This window comes from Saccopteryx bilineata, chromosome 7, assembly GCF_036850765.1.
Source record: "Saccopteryx bilineata isolate mSacBil1 chromosome 7, mSacBil1_pri_phased_curated, whole genome shotgun sequence".
NCBI classification, from domain to species: Eukaryota; Metazoa; Chordata; class Mammalia; order Chiroptera; family Emballonuridae; genus Saccopteryx; species Saccopteryx bilineata.
This window is the reverse complement of record NC_089496.1, coordinates 89,606,249-89,625,146: the sequence shown is the minus strand read 5'-3', so window position 1 is coordinate 89,625,146 and position 18,898 is coordinate 89,606,249. Positions and strand designations below refer to the sequence as shown.

The window sequence follows — 18,898 nt, the reverse complement described above, 5'->3', positions numbered from 1 at the left end:
CAGAGAGAGAGCATGGGTGGGTGGCTGGGGGCGGTCAGAAGTACCTCTTCCCTCCCAGCTTGCGGTCCAGGCGGAGAAAGAGCTACACCTCACAGCCCATACTGGCTCCGCCTTCCCCAGTCCCAGCTCCCACTCCCTCTTCCACGGCCCCCAACTCAGCGGCGCCGGGAGGATCGACACAGAGTACGAGGCTTCGCATCCCATCCCTCCCCCTCGTCCTCCCTCTCTGGGGGGTCTCTGCCTCCGTCTCCTTTTTTAAAAGCTGCGTCACATGCTTGCCGTTCCCAGAACGCTTCCAGCCCCTCGCTGCCCGCCCGCCGCGCGGCGCACGCACGTCGTCGCTCGCAGCGCGCCCGCCCGGGTCACTTTGACACGGCTCTCCCCTCCCACTAGCAGGCAATTAGCATATTAATAAAGCCCGGCCCAGCCCGGCTGGGGCCGGAGAGCAGGCGCCTACGATAGCGGGAGGGAGAAAGAGAGGGGGGCGAGCGGCGGCGGCGTTGGCGGAGGGAGGGCGGCGTGAGCGCACAGACACGCACACGCGCACACACGGACACACACTCGGGGGACGCACACCCGCGCGCACACACGCAGAGGCAGCTCGCCTTCCTGCCTGGTTTCCTTCCTGTCTGCTCCGCGCCTGACAGGCTCCTCGCAGCAGCCAGGGCCCGCCCGCACCGGGCCGAGGCCGGGCCTGGCCGGGCCGGCGGCGAGGGCAGCAGGGGCCGCGGGCGGCGGCGGCGGCTCATGCCCGGCCTGTCCCCGCGCGGGGCGGGCACTGTGACTCGGCTGGGCCCCCAGCGGCGGGCGATGTGAAGATGTCAGTGGGCTGTGCCTGTCCTGGTGAGTGGGGCGAACGGCTGCCCTGCCCCTCCCTCCGTCCCCTTCTCCGCGGATCCCTCACCCCTTGTTTGGCGAGAACTTGTGTGGGGGGCGTCGATGGCATGGCGGAGGTAGGGGGCTGTGAGGGGTATGCGGGGCCTCAATCGGGGGGAGGGTTTTCCTCCACTGTGGAAATGCGTAGCAGCCTAGAGGCGCGGGGAGAGGGTGTTGGGGGCAGCTGGTGTGTTGGGGTTTTTTTTTGAGGTGGGGGGAGGCTATTGGGGAGGGGCTTGGGGGGGCTTGAATTCCCAGAATTCCAGGGTGTTAGCCAATCAGAAGTGCGTCTGGACTTTTGACCCCCCCTCAGGTCATCATAGAGCTGCGATTGGTTGGTTTGGGTTGCCCCCCCCCCCTTCCTTGCTGCTTATTCTCTCTCACAGATCCTGTGACACCCCCTCCAGGCTGTTTCTGAGGACCCTGTTTGGGGGGAGGGATTAATTGGGGCCCATCTTGGCCCTCTTTAAATTTTCCTGCCCGTTGCCAGGGAAGGTTGGCTCTCCTGAGGGACAGGAGGTACTCCTGGGATGGGCCAGATAATTGAGCCCTGGGGTCTGGCATCCCCGCCCTCGTGGGAAGGGGAATGTGGCAGCCCCAGGCAAGCTAGGAACTAGAGTGATTTGTGAGAGTTGAATTGAGGGGAACAGTGCTGGACCCCAAAGTGAGAACTTGAGAGAGAATTTAGGTTCAGATCCCTGCCTCTCCAAAACACAGCTCTTGCTAATGACAGTCTGAATATGAGTTCTTTCCTGGGGAGGGGGAGGCTCTTCCTCACTGCTAGGAGGAAAGGGAGGTAATGTGACTAGAGAAATAGTCTTCAGAGGGCCTTAGAACACTGTCTGTCCACATCCCCAGGACTCCCCAGGACCCCCCAGGACCCTGGCTTCTTGAATTATTTGCAGGACCCTCTTCTGTCACAGGCTGGAGTTAGGTTTCTTCTGGAAGTCAGGTGTCCCTGAATCTAGCCTGGGGTTTGGGTCCTTTGCTTCTCTAGATGTCCTGTTTTCTGGGAAGCCCATACCCCACAACTGCCCCTACCCCCAATCCCCAAGGGAAGCTGCCAGTGAGGAAGCTTCCTTGAAAATCACGTGACCTAGGCCAAACTGGGCTGGGCACACACTTAAAGTGCCTGCTGAGACTGACATTTAAGGGGCCCAGTGCTCAGAGGAAAGGCCAGTAGAGCCTGAGAACCATGGAATATCTGGGTGTGGGAACCCCTGGCTCCTGTTGCAGAAGGTGGGGGAGAGGAGAGGAAAGAGCTTACTAAGCTGTAATCCTGCCTGGCCCCATCATTCCTTTTACTAGCTTGGTGTGCATATTTCTGTGTGTATTTTCTTTCTAATTGCCACATGCTAGGTGCCTTGTTCAGATCCATCCATGCTCTGAGTCCACCCTATGGCCTTGATCTTCCACTGCCTCACATGAGCATAGCAGAAACTAAGGCTCAGAACAAGCTAGAGGGCTGAGTCTTATAGTTTGGTTCTTAGTTCCTACAAATAGTGGGTAGGAGGTGGGTATTGAGAGGTGGTCAGGCTAAAGGTGATGAGAGGTTGGCCCTGAAGTTGGGCTTATGTGCCTGGCTCCAGTAGAGAAGGGAGAAAGTTCCCCCCTCAGCCTGTCTGGGAGCAGCATGGGAACGGGAAGAGGACTCATACAAGGGGTGTATATCTGTGGGAGGAGTGGATATCTTCAGTCACTGCCCCCCCCAAAAGCATGTTTGTTTTGTGTGTCTGGTGGCCAGGTTGCGGGGAGAGGGGGCCAAAGATGGCTAAGTGGGGAATGCTTTTACTGAATGTTAAGTCTTATGGATGATGCCATAGAGGATGGATGGAGGTTAGACTTAAAGGAGAACCACACGCAGAAGGGCTTGAGAGTGGCCTGGGGTGTAGAATGGTAGGAGTTGAGGTAAGAGAGGGGACCAGGCTTGTATAGGTGCGTGAGAGCACATGGTTGAACACAAGGGTGTCTTAGCAGCATATATAGTCCAGGTCCAAAGACCCCTGCCCACACAGACCCAACCTGAGCAGCCCTAGGGTGGGGGCTGAGGCGCCCTGGCAGGCTGCCCGCCTGCTGCCTGCCTGCCTGGCTGAGTCTCTCCTTTGTGCTCTGCTGTCTCCCAGCTCCTCCTCCTCCCCCAGCCCAGCAGAGACAGCACATGCCCCACACATGTGACTGAGGGAAGCCAGAGCACACACAGACCCACACACATGCACACACAGGAGGAAACACCACAATATACACACATAAACACATCCAGCTCCTATAGTGCTCCGGTGGAGAGTAGCTCCTGGGGCTTTGGTCAGGAGCAGGTAGAACCTCTGCTAAGGGGCATCACCCTAGGCAGGGCGGGTTGGTGAGGGGGCCAGGGCCTGTCTAGGGCAGCATGTGGCTCAGAAGGGTTAAGGCAGGGAGGAGTAGGGGGAGGGGAGGAGGCAGCAATGGTGGCGGCTGGGAGCCAGGAGAGGAGGATGGCAGAGCGCCAGGCCAACGGGAGGCCGGGCACAGACAAAGGAAGGGGGGCAGGCACACTGGAGGCCTAGGTCAGGGAGCCCCAGGGGCCCAGGCAGGGGGCTGTGCTGGTACCTTATCCTGTGGGCTGGGGCAGGCTGCTGCCCTACAGAGTCCTCACCTCCAGGAGAGGTGGTCTTCTTCTACTCTTCGCTCATCATCTTTGTCATTTGCTGCTCCCTGCTCGACCCCACCCCAAATTTCAGGGCTTTCTACATCAAACTTGCTCCCTTTAGCTGAACTTCTTTTCTTTTGCCCCTGTGCAAGTGGGGCAATTAAGTCAGAACATAGGAGCAGACTTGCTAGAGAAGGAACTAGGAGGGGCCCATTTTGAATGATACGTCAGAGTCTTGGTGCATCTTGGTATTTAGGGGCCCTTCTCCCTGAAATTTGAGGAGACAGACTGCGTGGGAATTCTGAGCTCTGAACTTGGGGCAGAAGCCAGAGCACACACCTATACCCCTTCCCGTGTAGACAATCATTTGGGACCTGGAGTGGCCATTCCTTGGAGGGGGAAGAGAGTAGAAAGGGCTCCAATGACCCAGGGCTGGACTTGGATGAATAAGAAATCCAGGATTCCAGCTTCAGGCCCTTCTGTGTCATTCTAATCTGTTCTAGTTAGGGTAATACTTGGCCTTGTGTGCTGTAAAGATCTCTTGAGGTACTGCCTATGAATGCACTTTGGAAAGTTTAATGGCACCAAACAAATGACAGGAATTGTCAGTGGGGGAAGAGTGTGGTTATCCTTTAAGGTGTACTATAAATGTGAGAATCAGTGGGAACTTCTCAAGTCCTGGTGTAGGCAGTATGGTGTAGGGCAGGGGTCTCCAAACTTTTTACACAGGGGGCCAGTTCACTGTCCCTCAGACCGTTGGAGGGCTGCCAAATACAGTGGTCCTCTCACTGACCACCAGTGAAAGAGGTGCCCCTTCCAGAAGTGCAGTGGGGGCTGGATAAATGGCCTCAGGGGGCCGCAATCGGCCCCGTAGTTTGGGGACGCCTGGTGTAGGGGCTGGCTGAAAGTCATAGTTTTCTATATGTTTGTGAGAGCCAGGGAGTATCATGGCAGGGGCCGTGTTGGAGAATGGTATACTGGTTTCAGGAAGGGTGGTTTATGGGGTTAGTCCCTGGATAACAAATGCAGGTAGTCAGGATGTATATGTAATAATCTGTTACAGGTTCTGGAGGTATGTAATATATTTTTGGTGTGTATATTGGGGTTGGGGGCATGAGGATCACTAGTCCCAGTGTGTGTGGAAGTCAGAGTCAGACCTAGACTGTGTGTGTGCATCCTGGGTTTAGGTTTATTTAGGGTTTGAGGTATATCACAGGTTGAAGTGTGTCAGAAAATGGTTTATGTGAAAGTGAGATGTGTTATGTGTGGCGGATGTTCACAGAGCCAGGAGCAATATTATTACTGCATAGTCAACTGGTGTGTATGTTGTGAGAAATCCTGTCGTTTGGCTGTGTGTGAATATAGTTGGGGGTGGCTAGAGAATAGGGAGCAGCACTCAATCTGCAATGAAGTTGGAAGTCATATGCCGTTCCCTCGTGTGTGTGTGTGTGTGTGTGTGTTTCTTTTTTTCCTGTCTGAACAAGGAGTAGGGTCTGGACCACTACCTAACTTTTAGAAACACTCTCTTTTCTTGGGATTTGCATTGGAGAACAAGCCCCACCCCAGTAACCACATACCTTTTTTCCTGAGGTAGTGGGAAGGATTCAGCAGACTAGGCCCCTTCCGGGGATTCTTAGTTGGGCAGGTTTGCCTTCCCTAGCTCTGACAGGGCCTCCTTCCCCTGTACCCAGGTGTCTCCGGTAGTGGTGGTGGTGGGGGGGGAAGGGGCTTCCTGCTAAGGCATATCTAAGTCAGGGCTTGGAACTTAGCTGGGTTAGTGGCCTAGGAGCCTGAAGTATCTCCTCTCCAGTCAGTGTTTATAGGCTGAAGTCAGAGTGTATCTCTGTCAAAAATACCCCCCTGGGGTCTTCCCCCAGCTAGCTACCTGGGTTTCACCAGGAGCTGAAGCCCAGGCAAGGTGGCAGCCCAGACCAGCCTTCAACCCAAGAAATTACAGAGGAGAGGAAGAGAGATTTGGGGCACCGTTTGGGAGGTTTAAAGATACTAGGAGGCTTCAGAGAGGAGAGCACCTTTCTCTACCCCTGCCTGTGGCTTTGGCTCCCCTGCTCAGTCCTGAGCACAATGCCTGGGGTTGAGGTGGGGGAGCATTTCCGTTCAGACCTCCCTGCTGACCTCCCTCCATCCAGGACTCTCCAGTCTGTTTTGTTTCCATCTCTTCATCCCAGTCTCTCCCAGTCTCTGTCTCTCTTTTGTTTTTCTCAGCAGTCCTCCCTGCCTTCTCTCTCTCTCTCTCTCTCTCTCTCTCTCTCTCTCCCCCTCCCTCGCTACCTCCCCCTCCCTCTCTCCCTCTTCCTCTTCCAGGGCTGGGAGGGGGCGGGGCCGGTGGGGGCAGCTCCACCCTCTGCCCGCCCTGGGGCCTCATTCTGAGAGAGGCTCCGAGAGCGAGCGGGGAGCGAGGGAAAGAAAGGGAGAAAAGGCTGGGAGCTGGTGGGCTCTGCTTGTGTTTGTGCGTGTGTGATTGTGAGTGAGTGTGAGTGCCGGGCCCTACCTCGCCTGGTACTCCGGCAGAGGGGCCTGGTGGCCTGGGGAGGGCGGGCGGGCTGCTTGGAGGCAGAGGCAGCGAGAGGCGGCAGCGGGTAGAGCCGAGGAGGAGGAGGAGGAGAGAGGAAAGAGCAGAGCAGCCATTGTTGAGGGAAACCTTGCAAACAAAGAAGGCTCCGGACTCCCCGAGGTCCCCCGCCCCCCAGGCCAGTCCCCTGGCCCCCGGTCCCCGGCCCACTGGCCATTGTAACTTTTCCCCGGGGCTGTGGCCGCCGCGGGGTAGGCCCAGGCTGTGCGTGCGAGTCTTTGTGCAGCCCACGGAGTCGAGCTCCCCAACCAGGCCTACCTGTCCCACTCCGGACATGAGCGGCTGAAGTTGACTCCCCCTCAGTCCTCACCCCTGCCAGGGCCCTGGTGGGCTTCCAGTTGCTCCCAGCACCTCTCCCGGCCCCCTCAGTTCTCCCAGGTAAGTCTGGGCACCCTGCAAGACTAGAGGTTGGGTAGAAGGTCCTGGATTTGGCCCTAGCCTGGTATGCTGGCTGGGGAAGAGGTGCCTCAGCTCAGAGGCCAGGGCTCCCAGGCCTGCTGACCTCTGGTCAGCCCTGAAAGGAGGGAGCCTGCCCTCAGGTCAGGCTGGTTACCATGGAGATGCTCAGCTGGAGGTACTCCCCCTTAGCCCTAGATGCAGCTTCCATCCTGAGAAAACTTTTCTAGTTTGGGCTCTTCCTCTCTCCTCCTTCCTAAGGGTTCCCAGATTGCTAGAGGTGGAAAGGGGGTTGTGTCTGGCCCCAAGGCTGGATGACACATCCCCTTCACCCCCACCCCCACTTTGCTCCCTCTACCCCTGCTGCTGGGGACAGGCAGCAACAGGGACAGATGGTCTGGGTGATATTCCCTCCCCTTCTCATCTCACTCCCGAGCCCTTGTGCTGGGGCTGCTGACAGTTGCTTTGCCTCTGGAGAAATGCTGAGTTTTTGGTGTCCATTCACTGGAGGTGTAAGTAGAGGCCACAGAGCTTTGGATTTTCACTCCTCAGAACTATTACACAGCCCCAGACGATGCTTGTCAGTTCACTAGTGAGGGATATTGAAGCTTTGAAACTTTTTTCAGAATTAGTCTTTTTAGGGTCTTAAGCTAACACATTTTTTCAGGTGGCCCTGAAACTGAGGGGCAAGGACAGTGATGCTTTTGGGGGAGAGATGGCTTAGTTAGGGCCAGGTCTGATCATCTGGACTCTGGGATTCATTGGCCAGGCTTGGCCTCTGGTGAGCTGTGTGAGCTTTGACCTCCCATATGGCTTTGGTCTGTCAGTCTGGAGTAGGGAGACTTGGTGTTGGGTAAGGTTCTCTCTTTCCTGAGAACGCAGGTTCCTCGTTCGGTCCAGACAGGCATGTGAAGGCTGTGTGTGCTGTGCTGGGAGCATATGGACATGACCTGCCAGAACTCATGCATGGGGTGAGGGCCTGTTTGGGGCACACTGATCCTGCCTGGAGCTGCTGGGTTCCAGCCCTCGGTAGGCATGTTGGGGCGAGCCGAGGATAGAAGCCTGCTAGGCAGGTGCAGGTACACACAGGCTCTGACTCTTGGCACCTCCAGGGACTGTGTAGTGTAGGTCTCTCTGGGACCCTCCTTTTGTCCATATTGTGAGGAACTTTCCCTGAGGAGAGAAATAAATGACACATACTGGCACGGGGTCTTCCTTTGTCTCTTCTCCCCAAGGAACAAAGTAGATTTTGTGTCTAAATTGGGGAGAAGGCTAAGACACAACAAATACAGCCACCCTTCCAAATGCAATCAAGTTTGGGGACGTGAGGAAACAACTATAACTGGGGTCAGGACCTTTGGAATGGTTCCTCAGTTTCCCCTCACCTTGTAGGGAGAGGGAAAATAGCATCGCAGGGTACCTGGCTCATACCCAACTCCGAATATAGCACTTCTTCCAGTCAGGTAATAGAGTACACCAGTAACTGCATGTTGCGGGGAGAGGTGGAGAGGGAACACGCACATGCACAGATGCAGAGAGACCCCTGTCTAATTACCACGTGTGTGCCTGACCTGTGGTGGCGCAGTGGATAAAGCATCGACCTGAAAATGCTGAGGTCGCCGGTTCAAAACCCTGGGCTTGCCTGGTCAGGGCACATGTGGGAGTTGATGCTTCCTGCTCCTTCCCCCCTTCTCTCTCTGTCTCTCTTCTCTCTCTCTCCTTTCTAAAATGAATAAATAATTAACCACGTGTGTCCTAGACTGAGCCTTCTGGAACCTAGGCCCCTTCCCAGGTCTCCTCTTTTCCTTTTGTAAGTAGAGTGAGGTCCAGTGGAGGCCCCTCTACCTTTCTCCTTCGCTGTAAGTCTCAGAAGACGAAATGGGTTGAGGCACTGGGTTTCTGTTTTGGAGACAATACTAGACTAGTGGTGGGTGTGTGGGGAGGGGCTGGGTTGATAAGGGAGTGGCCGTTGGTGGGGGGTGGTCAGAAAGCCCAACTGGTTATCTGGTGGGCTGCACCCAGCAGACGCCTCTCCCTCCTTTATCTTTCTATCCCCTGCCCTCCTGAGACCCTGGGTATGGAGGAGGAGCAGGGAATTTGCCAAATCCCCCTTCTTTCTCCCACAACTTGATCTCCAGAGGGCAACAGAAAGGTAGACATATTACAGGATACGGGAATCAGAAGACCTGAGCTCAAGTGCTGGCTCTGTGATTTTGGCAGTTTCCCTTGAACTCTCAGTTGCCCTTCCTGTAAAATGGGAATGTTACAGCTAACTCTGTCACCTCACATAGTGGTTGAGATGATTGAATTATGTAGTTGAAAAGGGGGGTTTATCAAAATTAGATCCCATATTTTGGGTTTTTATTCTATGGTATTGACATTTCTTCCCAGCTTCAATTCTGTCATCTGGGCCTTAGCCACAGGAAGAAATTACGGCTTGAGTATTGGGGCCGTGTACTTCTAGTTTCTTAATAAAAATTGGAGCCAGATTTAAAAGCAGAGAGGTTGCTTCCTAGGGTAGTCTCCCTTCCCAGTTCACTTTGGTGGCTCCAGACCAGTCCCTGTCCACATACAGTAGTCTTAACAATTTCAGAAGAGCTTCTAAGAGAGACTTACGGTACCCCTCTTCCTTTCCCTTCTAGGTTGTTCCTCAAAGTCATTCAAGCTGTACTCGCCGAAGGAGCCCCCAAACGGCAACGCCTTCCCCCCATTCCATCCCGGCACCATGCTAGATCGGGATGTAGGGTGAGTCTTGTTCACTTCTCATCCTTTTTCCAGATGGGATCCTGCCTGAAAAGGGGAGGGAGTGACATTCCCCAATAATTCCTATCTTCCATCCCTATTCTCATACCCTCTTCTCTTACACAGCCCAACTCCCATGTACCCGCCTACATACCTGGAGCCTGGGATTGGGTAGGTGGAGTCCAGTGGGGTGGGAGGTGCTTTCCATGGGTGAAGGCAGAGGTTGGGGGGTGGGGAGGCTCTGCTCCTACTAACCTCTCTTCTTCACTTACCCCAGGAGGCACACACCATATGGCAACCAAACTGACTATAGAATATTCGAGCTTAACAAACGGCTTCAAAACTGGACTGAGGTATAGAAGGGAAAGAGCGAGGGAGGGCCATCTGGGCACCAGTGTGGGGTGTCTTCTGATACACAAACATCTCTCCTTGTGCTTTTAGGAGTGTGACAATCTCTGGTGGGATGCTTTCACAACTGAGTTCTTTGAGGATGATGCCATGTTAACCATCACTTTCTGCCTGGAAGATGGACCAAAGAGATATAGTGAGTGGTCCCTGGGGGTTCTGCCAATTCTGCTGTGGGAGTATATACCTCCTGTGCCCTGCTAAGGTCTGGGAGCGGGTATTTGCTCCAGGATGTATGTTTTGGTAGTGGTGGCATTTGCCTGACCCCTGTTGAGGTCCTTCTGTTTTAAAGAGTTTATCCCATCTCTACAGCCATTGGCCGGACCCTGATTCCACGCTACTTCCGCAGCATCTTTGAGGGGGGTGCTACGGAGCTGTACTATGTTCTTAAGCACCCCAAGGAGGCATTCCACAGCAACTTTGTGTCCCTCGACTGTGACCAGGGCAGCATGGTGACCCAGCACGGCAAACCCATGTTCACCCAGGTCAGCAATCCCGGCTGGATGTAGAATGCTGTAACACCTAAGTTTGAGTCCCTTCCTCTTTCCCAAACTGTACTCAGCTGTTCCCAGGGAGGCATAATGGAAAGTGGCCAGAGAAAGAGGGAGGCAGGCATGCTGCAGCATTCAGCAGGTGTTTACTGAGCTTATTCATGGCCATATTCTGGGCCACAGGGGTATGTACAACAGTGAGCAAGAGCCTGCCCTCAAAATACTTATAGCAGATGAGTGGCTCGCTAGCTACATGAGAGAGGACTGGATTAACTAAGCAGTTCTACTGTGTGTGTGTGTAAGGGTCAAGGGTGTGACATGTAATTGAGAGGTGGTCCATGTCAGTTACACACCTAGATTTCGGTGCAGGTGGAAGAAGTATATGCAGTGGGGGAGTTGTGAGCCAATGGGAGAAAAGGTGGACTATCAGGTATGGGGAGGGGACAGAGCTCTAACAACCTTGTCTCCAGGTGTGTGTGGAGGGGCGGTTGTACCTGGAGTTCATGTTTGACGACATGATGCGGATAAAGACATGGCATTTCAGCATCCGGCAGCACCGGGAGCTCATCCCCCGCAGCATCCTTGCCATGCATGTGAGTGGGGGCAGAACCCAGGACACGAGGGGGGTGGGCAGACAGTGAGAGGGGCTGGATAAGGTCTGCCATTTCCTTACAGTGACCTTAGAGGATTAGAGTTTCTCTACCTGAAAAATGGGTTTAATAATAGCCCCTTTTCTCTTTCAGGAGTATCACAAGCTCAGATGATAGGGCAGGTGAGAAATGCACCCCAGGTGCTAGTATTCTTATCTTTCTTCCCCTCTAGGCCCAGGACCCCCAGATGTTGGATCAGCTCTCCAAAAATATCACACGGTGTGGGCTGTCCAATTCCACTCTCAACTACCTCCGAGTGAGTTTGATCACCTAGTCTCTGCCCCATCCCATTGGGTCTCAGCTCTATGTCTCTCCCCTGACAAGCCCCCTCCTGGTGTCCCCACAGCTCTGTGTGATACTCGAGCCCATGCAGGAGCTCATGTCCCGCCACAAGACCTACAGCCTCAGCCCTCGTGACTGCCTCAAGACCTGCCTTTTCCAGAAGTGGCAGCGTATGGTAGCGCCCCCCGGTGAGTGCCTTGCTCCTGTACCTTCTCTTACCAGGATCTGATGCCATCCCCAAAGCTGCATCTCAATCTCATGAAGTCCCTTCCTTATTCCTGGGCCTGCAAGATTAGGATCAGGGTTGGGTCAGGCTCTTTAGGAGCCAGAATGGGGAGCCAAGGGCCTGTGACCCTGCCCTACCTGAGTCTCCTTTCCCTTGCACAGCGGAACCCGCCCGGCAGCAGCCCAGCAAACGGCGGAAACGGAAGATGTCAGGGGGCAGCACTATGAGCTCGGGGGGTGGCAACACCAACAACAGCAACAGCAAGAAGAAAAGCCCAGCCAGCACCTTCGCCCTCTCCAGCCAGGTACCTGTAAGCATCTCGGCTTTCTTCTCTCTTCTGGGCTGCCCCACTACTGACCCCTGACCCTTGACCCTGTCCCAGTGTGAGCTCACTAGCAGGCATAGAAGCAGAGAAACAGTTTTTCCCAGTGCACTCTGCCGGTATGGGCTGACTTGTTTCACTGGTGAGAGTCCTTTTGTTAGTCACATATGTGGTTGTGATCACAAAGACTCAGACATAGCAATATAGGTATAAAGGGACACAGTCAGCCAAGAGAACATATGGACATTCAGGACAGACAGCTTAGGGGCACACAAACCATCAGAGGCATACACAGTCACACCAATAGAGGAACATGCAGCCTCAATGTGTGTGAATCTACTTGGATGTGTACATATACACACTTCCCCAAGTGTTTTTGGTCTGCTCCCTCTCTTACATGTAGATAGAAGTTTAGGAGCCCCTAAAATTTGGGGGTGATGTACTAGGGAGCTAGGGGAGTAGATTGACTTTTCCCAGAATCTAGTGGATGTGGATTAAAGGGTGTGATGTTCTGCAGTCCTCCAGTGGAAAGGATTCCAGGAGCTGAGGGTGTTAGAGGAGTTGATGTTTTAAAATGGGGTATGAGAAGGGGGTGGGGGTGTTGAGTTTCCTGGGTGGGTGTTGGGGTTCTGGGGGTTTCTGCTGCCCTGGGCCGGGCGAGCCCCTGCCCCGATTATGTTTGGGGACCTCCGCCACTCTCAGGATGTGATGGTGGTGGGGGAGCCCACCCTGATGGGCGGGGAGTTCGGGGACGAGGACGAGAGGCTCATCACCCGGCTGGAGAATACCCAGTTTGACGCGGCCAACGGCATTGACGACGAGGACAGCTTTAACAACTCCCCTGCCCTGGGCGCCAACAGCCCCTGGAACAGCAAGCCTCCATCCAGCCAAGAAAGCAAATCGGAGAACCCCACATCACAAGCCTCCCAGTAAGGGCCTCACTGGAGCCAGCTAGTGCTCTGCCTGCCTGCCCCACCCCTCAAAGCCCCAGGGAGCAGAAGACAGAATGAAGAAACTGAGCATCTAAAATGGGCAGCCTCCATCCACCCACTTCAGGGAGGAACTGGACTCACTGGGGGCAGGTGCCAAGATTTGCCTGTCAGTGGCCCTGGGCTGGGCCTCACCTCTACAGAGCCTTTTGGGGGAAGGGGGTTCTCATGTGGATGCCTGCGTGGACCCTGGGCCTCTGAGAAATGTCCTGACCACCCCCCAGAGCATTTGCCTCCATTCTCACCCCAGGTTCTGGGCTCCCATCCTCCTGACTCTACCCATTTCAAGCCTGGGGTTGTTTATACCCACAGCCCTTAGGGACTTAAAGTTATGGGGCTTGGTTGCGTGCCCTTCCCGAACCCTCCCCCTAGGTGGCTGGTAGTAGAGGGGTAAAGCTCTGGGCTCCTCCCTTCCACCACCTATCCCAGCTCCAAGTTTTTAAAAAAATAATATTATTAAAAATGTAAGTTTAAAAAAAAATCCGCTCATGTGACCCCTCTTCCCCTTATTGAAAGTCCAGCTACCTCCCTATGCCTGGCAGATGGGGGGCTTAGGGCCCAGGTGGAGGTGAGCGTGTGGGTAGGGTAGGAGGGTTATACGTTACCATTTTATATAGTTTGAGAGCTTCAGACCAAGGAGACACTTTGCCATCTCTCTTCCCTTTTCCTCTGGGGTGACTGGAGTTGGGGAAGGCATGCCATGAGGCAGAGGGCCATTGATGGCGTCACTTTTATAACAGCTCCCAGCTGCTGTCTCTGTCTCTTCATCCTCGAGGACTCTCGCCTGCCCTCTTAGTGCTTGTGACTCCCTCAATGCCAGCCCCCTTCTCCCCCCATGATGTGTATATTCTTTTACAAGTCCTCCACTAGAGCAGCTGTCTTGGATGGGGGGAGGGGGAGGCTCCCTCCCTTTAGGGAGGATGTAGGGAAGGGAGCAGCCTTGTTTGTCCCTGTGTTTTTTTGTTTTGTCTCAGTTGGGCAGGCATGGGTTGGGGGAAGGGTTCGTCTACTCTTTCTAGTACAGCTCTTCAAATTGCAAATCTAGTCCTCTGCCCTCCATAGAGGGGAAGGTGCCACTGAGGATGTCACAGCTCTAAGCTGACCAGCGAGCAGTAGGCCTCTGTCTCCCAGCTGAAGTAGAGGGTCTTCATATCCCAATCCTCTCCTGTCCCTGTGCTCATAGAAGAAAGGGGAAGGCAGCCAGGATCGTCAGCTCTATTACAGTTGGATGAGTGGAGGCTCTGGGTCCAGGGTGAGGCCAAGAGCAGGGTTCCCTGAGTCTGGACCCAGCTCTGGCTTCACTGCTTTCTCATGTGGCCAGTTCCAGAAGTGTTAGTACCACCTCTCCTCTCTTTCCACTCTTCCTTTTGGATTCTGGGGCCCCCTGTGCCCTGTTAACTTCACTCTTGCTGCCACTGTTGGAAGGGTATTGTATCAGGAGCAGAGGGAAGGGGTGAGGAAGATGGATGTCCTACCCCAACTGTAATGCCTTTTTTTTTTTTTTTTTTTTTTTTTTTTTGGGCCATTTGAGTCATGTATGGTACCGATCAATAAAGAAACTTTTCGGTTTGAGTGTGTCTTGGTTAGTCATTGATGCCCAATAATGACTCAGCCCAGACAGTTTTTTCCCTCCGTGCAGTTCTAAGACCAGTCATTGAGGAGATATGAATTGGACTTGAGGATTCCCCTTCGCTCCCACCTCACATCTCCCCTCATTCTTCTGTTGTTGCTCCCATCCCCACTGTTCCTCACTCCTGTCAGGGGGCTGCCAGCCAGGTGGCCCTCCTAAGGCAGGGGTCCTGGGATAGTCGGCCTGCTCAGCTGTTGGGGGCAGGGACCCGGAGTGCTCCAATGGAAGGAGCTTTGGGTGGCTTGAGTGCCCGGAAGGCTCAGTCAGGGAGAGTGCTGCCTGTGCTGGGGAGCCCAACCAGCACAGCTGCCTGGAAAGGAAGAGGGAGAAGGTTGTTTATCTCCTGTTCACTGGGGGCGCAGAGGGTGAGAGGAGAGGACGCCCAAGCACTGTTGCTTGGGAGCAGTCTAAAGCTCAGTAGGAAGAGGAATAGGACACTTTTTAGATGCCCTACTGTGGATTGGGATGTGGTCCTAGCACCACCTACAAAAGCCCCTACCCAGTCTCCCTCATTTTCATCCCAGGCAGGGGATCCTGAGGCCTCAGACTATTCCCCCACTAAGGTCTCTGGATCTGAAGTAAGGCCTCATGGACCTGCACCTCTCCCCTCACCCTCCAGCTGGTAGAAGAAACCACAGGACAGTACATCATGGCCCACCCTGCCCCCTTCTCCAGTTCAGCAGTGACCTTGGCCCTGCCCTGCTGCCAGCCCAGCTCCTTCTCATTGCCCCAGTGCCTCAGGACCCCAAGGCCTGCTTTTGTACACACACAAACATACCACTCCTCCTCTGCAGGCCTGACCTGACTGAAGGACATTTGCCAGCCAGCTGCTACCACCAGCTCACCCTGAGAATGCTAGGTAACACCTACTTGCAATGTGTCTGTCTGGTACTAGGTGTACATCTGGCCTTTTTGCTTGAGTGTGTGCCAATGTATGTGTGTATGTGATTGCTGAGCTGGGAGAGGGCTTAGAAATGTGTATATAATGGAACATATACATGGGTGAAGATGTGGAAGAGTTTATGCGTTTGTTTATGGTATGTGTCTTGGTGAATTCATTCAGCTAATATTCATTGAGCTCTCTCCAGGTGCCAGGCCCAATTCCACATGCTAGGGATAGGGTTCTGAATAAGGCAGAGAAGGCATGACTGCTGGGGTGTGAGTAGGATGCTACAAACACAGAAATGAGGATGTGTCGTTGAATGCATGGCTTAGCAGTATGATTGTGTTGGGTTTGGGGGCTGCTGGGACAGCGGTTGTGTGATTGAACTGGATATTTGAAGGTTCACAGTGCAGTGTGTGTATGTGTATTTTGCAGGAGGCGGGGGTCAAAGAAAGGTGAATTGCCAGACTTGGACTCTGCCCTGCTTGAGGGAAGGGAGTGTGTCAGAGAGATGGGGGATCCACTTTTTGAACTCAGGAAGCAGTGGCCAGCAACTTCCTCTGGAGCCTCAGATCTGGCTCCTCCCTGTTTGCCCCAGCAACCCCCCTGGGGAGAGCCCTTGCTCAGGAGGAATTGTTGGTATAGGGCAGTGGTTCTCAAACTTTTTGAAGTTAGGGCATATTTAAATTCTACAAATAATTGTAGGTGCACTATATACAAATTTCTGAGAAATGTTATAATAATTAAGTCAAATATTACAGAAAAAAATATGAAGTCCAAGCATGCTTTTATGGTAATTAAATGAAATAAATACAACAAAATTAAATTTATTCTGACACTAAAAAAACATTTTTATGTTACATTTTTTGAGTTATGATCTTTAGAATTCATAAAAAAGGGGTTAAAAAAATTTTAAAACAACAAAAAAGTTATAGATACATTCTTAGTAAGATTTAGTAAATTCAGCAGGTCCTGGCGTGAATGTGTTAAGTTTTTTCATTCTTGTGTTTATGAAAAACATGAGCCTGATGTGTCCTAGCACAATTTCTTCAATGTTTGGGTGTATATTTGAAAGGCAAACTCATTTCCTCATCAATACATTGAAGAATTCTTCTCTTTTTACTCTTAATTGTGTTGAGGGTAGAAAATCCTAATTCACATAAGTAGGATGTTGAAAATTGTAGTAAAATGTTCAAAGCTTTTTTACATATTGCCACATATTCTTCTTTTATAGAAATCCAAAGGCTTCAAGAGACAATTCCTTATGTTTAATCATCAATCCAAAACCCCCACCATATATATCATCTTAACTTGACACCAAACAGTATAGAAGAAACTTGCTTCCAGTCTTTCTAGGGAACATGGGGGGTAGTGTAAATAATCCAGCACCACAGCTTAACAGCCTTTTGCAACCTAATCAGGCAAGTGAAGTGGGGGGTTGGGCAGACTGTTGGCTTGCAGCCAATTCCCCACACCTCTGTCCCCCAAAAATCTCAACTCCAAAAACCCTGTTGATTTTTTTGGTCCCCAACAGGCACATATTTCTCTGGAATACCATAGGGCGCACTGGAAATCTAGGGCGCCCCAATGTACCCTGGCGCACACTTTGAGAACCACTGGGGAAGGGCTATGCCCTTCAAGGCCCTCAGGCCCTGTTTTCAGGAGCAGGTGAGGGCCCTGCCCCAGGTCTCAGCATGATACTGAAAAATTTGTTTTGGCCTGGCCAAGCCCTGAACCCCAGACTCCCAGTTCAGTCTGGGCTCAGCTCCTTTCCCATTTATTTTATTCCAAATTCAGCCTGACCCCTAGTCCTGGTCAGGCTCCAGCCCTTCTTAATACCTTTAGCCCACTCCAGGCTGCCCTATAACCCTTTCCTTAAAGGCAACACTCCAGCCCAGCCAGCCCTGCCAAGTTCAATCTGACCTCAAGTCCCATCTGCTAAAGTGAAGAGTCCTAAGTTACCTTCCCAGGGCCTCCTGCATCCCATTTTTCACAAAGTAAGGCCTTATTTTGGAGATTGGTAGATGTAGAAGTGAAAGTCTAGGATTAGGATCTACAGCCTGGATGAAGAAGGGGGAAGGCAGGGAGATGAGGGCAGGAGGTGCTGAGGATGGTCCAGGCTTGTTCTGGGCCAGGCTGAAGGGAAGGGAATGTGTAAAAAGTTTTGATTCAGGAGTCCCCTACTTCCATGCTGAATTTCAAAGATCCTGGGTTCAGCCCTTGCTAGTCTCAGCTTCCAGTAACCAAACTGCTTGCAGCAACTGTCTATCATGTGGCCACAGTCCTATTCTCTCAGGATCCACCTCTGAAACTCCTCCCCACCCCCAAGCTGAGGTCTTCAATGAAGCAGAACAGAAAGGGGTGGGGACTACACATCTTGCAGTTCTCAGCCTGGGGAGTCTGGGAAGCTGAATGGGAATAGATACCTGCCCACGTCTCTAGGTTCCTCTCCAGCCTTGGGAAGTGGCCATTTTCCCACTAATTCCAGGATCCTTTTCCTGGATTAGCTAAACCCCAATTATTCCCTTCCCTGCTGCCACACCTCTGTGCCACCAGCTTACCTCCTGAGGAGAACCTGCAGACAGTCCAGGAGAAAAGTCCCAGAGAGAGATGGGGGAGAAAAATCTTTTTCCCATTGCCTACAAACAAGTAAGGCTGCCTGGAGGAGGTAGGCATAATTTCTCTCTTTCCTTTAATGGATGTCAGGTACACAGAATTAGATTAATCATAATCTTGGTTCATAATCTTCATTATTCCATATAGGATACATTTACTTACCTATAAAACTATCATAAGAACTCATCAACATGTAAGCTAGGATTTGGGCAATAACTAAAATCTAACTGTGGTTAATCCCCATTCTGTCCTCTTCCAAAGTATTCATCATTCTGTTTTTTTTCTTTTTTGTATTTACAGAGACAGAGAGCCAGAGAGAGGGACAGACAGGGACAGACAGACAGGAACGGAGAGAGATGAGAAGCATCAATCATTAGTGTTTCGTTGTGACCCCTTAGTTGTTCATTGATTGCTTTCTCATATGTGCCTTGACTGTGGGGCTACAGCAGACCAAGTAACCCCTTGCTCGAGCCAGCGACCTTGGGTCCAAGCTGGTGAGCTCTGCTCAAACCAGATGAGCCCGCGCTCAAGTCAGTGACCTCGGGGTCTTGAACCTGGGTCCTCCGCATCCTAGTCCAACGCTCTATCCACTGCACCACCACCTGGTCAGGCTCTGTTTTTCTTTTTATATATTTATTTTATATGTATTCCTAAAAACTTATTTTTAAATTTTTAGTGATTATTTTACCTAATAAAAGAATACTGCTGTATGTAATTTTTTATTATTTTTACTTAATAATGTATTACTAAGATTCATATTGTTACATATTGCTGCAATTCATTCCTTTTGAGGGCTGTATACCATTCATTTTATGACTATACCATAGTTCTCCTATTACTGGACATTTGGGGGTTTTCTAGGTTTTTGCTATCATAAAGAGTACTTACATAAATGTTTTTCTTGGTTATAAATTTAGGTGTAATCTCTGCAAACTCAGGTTGCCACCTCTGAAGCTCAGGCAGAGGGTCTATCTAGGATTAACTTGAATTAAAGTTCAAACACTTCTGGCCCTGGCTGTTTGGCTCAGTGGTAGAGCGTCGGCCTGGTGTGCAGAAGTCCCGGGTTCGATTCCCGGCCAGGGCACACAGGAGAAGCGCCCATCTGCTTCTCCACCCCTCCCCCTCTCCTTCCTCTCTGTCTCTCTCTTCCCCTCCCGCAGCCGAGGCTCCATTG

General features: G+C 52.3%; 1 protein-coding gene across 3 annotated transcripts; it reads left to right on the top strand.

Moving 5' to 3' along the window:
* Window positions 1-410: 410 nt before the first annotated feature.
* On the top strand, window positions 411-14,168 carry LDB1 (LIM domain binding 1). Of its 3 annotated transcripts, none has more exons than XM_066238775.1 (11): window positions 411-843; window positions 9,131-9,233; window positions 9,357-9,401; window positions 9,508-9,583; window positions 9,672-9,774; window positions 9,948-10,120; window positions 10,597-10,719; window positions 10,949-11,032; window positions 11,123-11,246; window positions 11,446-11,588; window positions 12,309-14,168. In XM_066238775.1, the coding sequence occupies exons 1-11, from the start codon at window positions 819-821 to the stop codon at window positions 12,537-12,539; spliced, it is 1,230 nt and encodes a 409-aa protein (XP_066094872.1). In that variant the 5' UTR covers window positions 411-818; the 3' UTR covers window positions 12,540-14,168. The 3 variants fall into 3 exon arrangements, with proteins under 3 accessions (XP_066094872.1, XP_066094871.1, XP_066094873.1); XM_066238774.1 differs by having other exon boundaries at window positions 412-843; window positions 11,446-11,594; XM_066238776.1 differs by lacking the exon at window positions 411-843 and adding an exon at window positions 6,021-6,470 and having other exon boundaries at window positions 11,446-11,594.
* The last annotated feature ends 4,730 nt before the right edge of the window (window positions 14,169-18,898 follow it).